Genomic DNA, 7116 nt, shown 5'->3' with positions numbered 1-7116 from the left:
AGGAGAAAACCCGCACCAATCTCATACGGGGCATGGACTGTAAAACCCCCTCCCCTTTACCTCTCCAACGCGATGTGGGAAATGTACAATGGGTGGAACTTCATGGCAGTGATAAAATTATGAGTTAATATGTAGTCAACGGGGATCGAACTCCCGACTTTTCCTAAAGGAGGTAGGCCACCAACCGTTGGACCACGTTACAACTTCATAAACTTAGCAAATTAACTTGCTACTATTACGTACACTACTCATTTTCACCCAGACATGTTTTTTTAAAGTAATTGTATAATATATTTTTAAAACATAGTTAATTGGTGTATGAATATGATAGTGTACGAAACTACGAATTACTCCTTAAATTTAGTACCCGTAAAAGCAACAAAAAACAATACGTTCAAATTGTTCAGCAAATAAAAATTAATAAATTAAGTAAATTAAATAACGATGTAAAATATTGCCTCATTTATATATTCAAAAACCGTAGCTAATAGAAAGTAATTGGCTGTAGAGAAATGTAACAGAGTTTTAGTTTGAAACCTAACTTCAACCGATTCCCTAACTGCACGTACATTAGAACATACTATAAAATTATGCTTTATTGGTTAATCCTATTCAGTTTGGATTTTAATTATATTTTGTATTTATATTAAATAAAATTGATTTGAAATTAAAATTAAAACTTCTTTCAGGGCATGGGTTTGATTGATTTGGAGCAAGAATCATTCCCAGGTTACCAAGATTTCTTAGTTCTCCCTCTCTTTGCCATCTTCTTCCCGACAGTTAGATTTTTCCTCGATAGACTCATTTTCGAGGTACCATTATAATCTTTTTTTTTTTTTTTTTTTTTTTTTTTTTTTTTTTTACGAGGAACCCCTACTACGAACGGGCACATTGCCCCCCCCCCCTCCCCCCGCAGCGGGTAAACCCCGGGTAAACGGCAAGCCAACCCTCCACCGCTACCATTATAATCTTTGTATCAATATATTACACTAAATAACATTACTCCGTAACGTTTGTAACTTTGTATATAGATTTATATTTACAGTTTTACAGATAAAATTTTAGCTTATGACGGGTAGTGATATTTTCAAATTAACTTTTGATAGATCCACACTTGTTTCCCACTATTTTTCAGTAATACCCTTAAAGAAATTCAAACATCAAAATTATGTAACCCATCATTTAAGGGTATATTATGTATTTCATGTGAATCTATTAATTTAGTGAGGGAATATATCATCACCCATGAGACTTGAGTAGTTGAGATAATGTCATAAAATTGACGTGTCATTTTTTAAGATAAGTTTTGATGACGTCGTATTACGCATTTACTCACATTAAGCATTAGTTGATGCATGTCATATAGTTTTAACTAGTTGTGGAGCCCTCGCTTCGCGGCGGGGGCTCCGTTTTGAATGCGAGTTAAAAAAAATTCTTGATCTATTTTGTAAAAAGGAATTTTTTTCGACATCTAACATTGAAGGGTTGTTCCTTTTGTGAAAGTTGCTTCTTTTAGCGTTCGGGTTTTATTTAAAAAAAAAGTTAGTAAAGTGGGGGTTCGATTTGTATTTTAATAAAAGTTAGGGGGTTAAGTTTGTGAAAATTGAATATTAGTAAAAAAAAAAAATAGTAAAGTGGGGGTTCGATTTATATTTTAATAAAAGTTAGGGGGTTAAGTTTGTGAAATTTTGGAAAAAATATACATATAAAGTGGGGGTGCGATTTGTATTATAATAAGAGTATAAGGTGGGGGTGCGATTTGTATTTTAATAAAAGTTGAATAAGAGTATAAAGTGGGGGTGCGATTTGTATTTTAATGAAAGTTGGGGGTTAAGTTTGAGAAAAGTGGAAAAAGGAATAGTACTATTCATTTGGTCTTTGCCTATAAAAGTTAGGTTAGGGGGTTAAGTTTGTGAAAATTGAATATTAGTAAAAAAAAAAAAAGTTAATAAAGTGGGGGTTCGATTTGTATTTTAATAAAAGTTAGGGGTTAAGTTTGTGAAATTTGGGAAAAAAATATACGTATAAAGTGGGGGTGCGATTTGTATTTTAATAAGAGTATAAAGTGGGGCTGCGATTTATATTTTAATGAAAGTTGAGGGTTAAGTTTGTGAGAAGTGGAAAAAGGAATAGTACTATTCATTTGGCCTTTGCCTTTTAGATATAGAATTGTGTTTGAATTATAAAAATTAAAAGTGCGGGGTAGATGTGTAAAGGTTATAAAATGTACTATTCATTTCCTATATCTCATTTAGATGTATAGATTAATAATTTAATTTTTGGTAAGCAATGAAACCCCCTACAAAGAAGCAAGTTGGCTAATCCATAAATGGTAAAACTTCGGGTAATCAAGTCTCCCGAGCGCGAGACCTGGTACCGGGTGAATTGCGCATTATGCGCGCCCTCTGGTCACGCTCCCTTTCTGAACAATTTGGCATAGCCAGGAATTAAACCCGATAGTGTACTTCATTGGGCAACTGGGTGACCACTCAGTCAAGCCTGCGTGGTTCATATAGTTTTTATTTTCTAAATCTAAAAAAGTTTTTAAATAAAATACTTGTTAAAAATTATCGTAGTCTTGAAAATATAAGTCTCCACACATACCTCTCATGCATTTTTACCGGATCTTGAAATGTGGATTTTGTTATTTCTTTCTTTCACAATGAATGATCATCTTTCTTATTTTTCATATTAATATCATTTTTTTTTTGGCGAAAAAAGAATACTCATGTAGAAACGAAACCGTTTTCAAAAGAAAAACGCTCTCAACAAGAAATACAAAAAAGACGGGGGAAACGAGGAAGCTCGTACCTAAAAAGCAACTATCCGAACGAAACTATCTATAAACGAGCCTCTCTAACAACCCGTAAAACCATAAAGACAAACTAACCAAACCAAACCGGTTACAACACGAAAAGAGGAATCACAACGAACCCGACCACTCAACCTCGAGGACCCGCCCTATTTAATTTACCGTTAACCGTTAACCGTCTCTTTCAAAAAAAATTTCTCGGACCGATTCTCTATCTTGTACGATAACACATTGGTGGAACCGTCGCCTAGTGCACTCTCGCCGGCCAAATGTGTCATCATAACATCGAAAGCCGCAAAAGCCTCCGCGGACATATTACCTCGCCCAATTGCCGATGAGCCGTCTACTTTACCATCTTGAGGACCCATAAACAAGTTTTGAATTGCTTTCCCATAATCAAAGTCATCAACATTATCTTTAAGCTTATAAATACCCGAAGTAGAAGCCACGTTCATCTTCATTCTAGACCTCGAATTAAATTCACCAAGCAAATCTTTAGAAACATTTTTATTCAAGACGTAACATTTTTAATATCATACTATGAGTTTATATTTATAAAGTGTTTGATGATGTCTAAATGAAAAAAATTGATCATGGGTCACTAATTTAGTACGGAGTAATAAAAGTTATCTGCTTAAAGAATTAAGTAGGTGTATACATGATTTAATTTTGAAGTACTCGATCCTTGTATAATAACATGATAAGTACGGAGTAGCTTTTATAAGAGGGTTTAGATTTGCTAACCTGATGTCAAAATAAGCAATTAATAAGCATATAAACATAAATTGCAAGCCATTGCCATTGTGATTCTTGTTAGAAATATATTGCTTAATTTTGGATTTTTCGTAGTTCGATCTAGACAACGTGAATTATTGCAGCGTGTAGGAAGGCGGTTAATATATAACACGAAAATGGATATAGATATAGATGAAAGGATCAAGAGGGTACGGAAATTTAAGGAATCGGCATGGAAATGTGTATATTTTCTATCATCGGAAATGATCGCCTTGGATGTAACTTACAATGAGCCGTGGTTCACTAAAACGACCAACTTCTGGATAGGTCCTGATGATCAGAGATGGCCCGATCAAAAATATAAGTATGATATCCTTTCAAGTATAACCATAATCATACGGTTTTTGCTAACAATAGCCCTAAAGGCTGTCGTTAACACGCTAAAACACTTGTACAATCAGGTAACCGCAACCTTAAAAGTTAATAACTAACTACCAATGTACAAGTATTTTAAGAGTGTTAACGACAGCCTGGGCTGACGTTAGCAAAATCTTGATCATAAACATAAAAAATTGACGATTATATATTCGTTCACGTCTAAATTTGATTTTCAGATTAAAACTGAAAGCTCTGTACATGTATACGGGGGGATTCTACATATACTCGATATTCGCTTTGATTTATTGGGAGACAAAGCGAGCAGATTTTGGTGTTTCGATGGCCCATCATTTTGCATCTGTTATTCTTATTGCATTATCATATATATGCAGGTACGTCTGATAACGCGATTTTCACATGATTGTTGATTTGTTTCATGTGCGTTCTGTTTAATAATGTGTATGTTTTTTGCAGGTTTGCTCGTGTTGGGTCCATTGTTCTGGCTCTTCATGATGCAACTGATGTGTTTCTTGAAATAGGGAAGATGTCTAAATACAGTGGAGCCGAAAAACTTGCAAGTTATTCTTTCAATATGTTTGTATTGTCATGGGTCGTGTTTCGCCTTATTTGTTACCCATTTTGGATCCTTTGGAGTACAAGGTTAGAATATAATGATTAACTAACACATTTATGTATATACTTCATGATCATAACATAAGAAGTTATGTTTTTTTTTTTTTTTTTTTTTTTTTAGTTATGAAGTTCTTCAAATTCTGGATAAAGAGAAACAAACTACAGAGGGACCTGTATACTATTATGTGTTCAACACTCTACTTTTCTGCTTGCTTGTTATGCACATATATTGGTGGGTGTTAATGTACCGGATGCTCGTTAAACAAATCCAAAATAGAGGCAAACTTAGTGACGATGTTCGTTCTGGTGAGTTACTTTGATCAAATGGATTTTGTGATTAATTGATATGCTTAATTGATATGCTTAATTGCATATAGTTGTTCTGTTATGACTTTGTATCCCAAACCAATGATATATGATAACCAACAAATAATTTGTTGTAACAAATAGTTTACTCTGCTTAATAGATTGTCTCACTCATTTAATTTTCTTTGTTTTCCCCTTTGCAGATTCTGAAAGTGATAACGAACATCAAGATTGATCAGTGTTGGAATTCTTTTGATGCATACCTTATAACATAAGTGCAAGTTTGAGAGAAATTAAAATATATTTACGATATCTGTATTCTATATGATTAGAAAAGTAAACCCTAAACTAAACAAAAGGCATCTTCTTTCGAAAATTCTAACTGTTCTTAGCATGATATCGGGGAATCTCATTATCATAGGTCAAATCCGATATGTAATTACATGAATAATTGTTGGTCGAAATAGGCAAAACCTAAACAAGTTTTAATAACCTATAGACATAACGATGAAAGGTGTTTAATAGTTTCGACCGTCAATCTAGTAAGGTCGGAAATCCCTTTTATGTTAGCAAATCATTCATGATCTCAATGCAGAACTGCATAACAGATGTCAAGTTTACATAAGATGATCTATTTTCTCTTGATTAACATCCATAGGATACATCTCACTCAACTTCATTAACGTAGATGCATCAAACATACAAAACAAATAAAGCGAGCTTAAAGCCACAATAAGTAATAAGCAACTTGGTGCTTACTGTTAGATGAATTATATAAATTGGCCCAAATCTGTTTGTGGGCTTGGGTCCATTAGGGTTTAGTTGGTCATTAGGGTTATATGAACTCTATAAATAGCGATTCAATAATGAATAATAAGGCACGGGAAATTCATTGTTCAACATGGTAATCATAGCTTAGGTCTTATCCCGAGACCTAGTTGGTCGATCGCCCGCCTTGAACCGGTGTCTCTTTACCGCCCGTCAATCTTTTTATCTATCCCCTTTGTACTATCCTTTTTCTAGAAAATAAAAACTAATTATTGATGTTTGCCGTTCTCTACATCGGCTGTAACCATCGATGAAGTAGCCGCTGTATTTTATTCTATTTGTTCTTTCCGATAGGTGAATGCCACCAGTCTTTAGTTTGTTACTTCTTTTTCACCCAATTCAATTCAATCTCTTATTCAACAAAAGTACAACCAGCCTACTTGCGTCATGTTATTAAAAAGAAAAAGAAAAAAAAAAAAATCCTTGTATCACCTCACCACCGCCTTATCATCTTTTAGATATATTTTTATTCTTTTCTATTTTATCTGTAATATTATCCCGATTTCAATAGATGATAATCGGCGTGAGGCTGAGCCGCCTGACTAGGTTCCAAACCCCGAAAAAAAAAAAAAGAATATAAAAAATAAAAATAAAAAAACTCTCTTGTTTTGCAGCGTTGAAGAAGATTGTATCAACGGTAAAGTTCAAAGCCCAAGTTCTGCTCAATCCTTGGGCAAGCAAGCCACGACGTAAAAAAAAAACGTTACGAAAAAGGAAACACATTCAAGCAATGCAACCAATCATCGATATCAATAAATTCGATACGAAAATCAGAGAGAAAATTGTGTTATTATTTATTCTTTTTTTGTTTATTGTTTTCTTTCTAGTCCGAACTGTTCGCGATTTCACCGTTCGAATTGCGGGGAGTGTTAGATGAATTATATAGATTGGCCCAAGTCCGTTTGTGGGCTTGGGTCCATTAAGGTTTAGTTAGTCAATAGTGTTACTATGAACTCTATAAATAGCGATTCAATAATGAATAATAAGGCACGGAGAATTCATTGTTCAACACTTACCTCACTAAAATTGATCACCAAACTCTTGAATTATCATATTCAAAACCGTTTGAAAAATGTAAACCTGAAGTAAAGTTGATTGGTAATATTCGTCTTTCAATATCTTGAGTTCATCATTGTAAGATCATATTTTTGACAAAATGATATATACCCTTCACTATTCCATCAAAATCGTTCTCTCTTAAGCTCTGCTGACATCTTAGTACTTTGAAGAGCTAGTGAGGATTAATGTTGTTATTCCACACGAATTCACATTGATTCGACTACAAGATGAGATATTTGATTCAAGAGTGAGAAAGTGAGGTGATGAACCTAGAGAAAGAAATCTAAAAATGAGAATGAGACTTTTTCACACCTCTCTTGAACAATGGCTAGGAACATCAACCCTAGACTATGAGGGTAAGTAGC

At 34.0% G+C, this 7116-nt stretch overlaps 1 protein-coding gene across 1 annotated transcript; it reads left to right on the top strand.

Moving 5' to 3' along the window:
* Nucleotides 1-686: 686 nt before the first annotated feature.
* LOC139848306 (ceramide synthase 1 LOH3-like) lies at nt 687-5099 on the top strand. Its single transcript, XM_071838039.1, has 6 exons — nt 687-812; nt 3691-3911; nt 4162-4317; nt 4400-4585; nt 4680-4864; nt 5068-5099. Exons 1-6 carry the CDS (start codon nt 693-695, stop codon nt 5097-5099), a joined length of 900 nt encoding a protein of 299 aa, XP_071694140.1. The 5' UTR covers nt 687-692.
* The last annotated feature ends 2017 nt before the right edge of the window (nt 5100-7116 follow it).

Source organism: Rutidosis leptorrhynchoides, chromosome 5 (genome assembly GCF_046630445.1).
Source record: "Rutidosis leptorrhynchoides isolate AG116_Rl617_1_P2 chromosome 5, CSIRO_AGI_Rlap_v1, whole genome shotgun sequence".
NCBI lineage: Eukaryota > Viridiplantae > Streptophyta > Magnoliopsida > Asterales > Asteraceae > Rutidosis > Rutidosis leptorrhynchoides.
The sequence above is the reverse complement of the archived record's forward strand: the minus strand, read 5'-3'. Positions and strand labels throughout refer to the sequence as shown.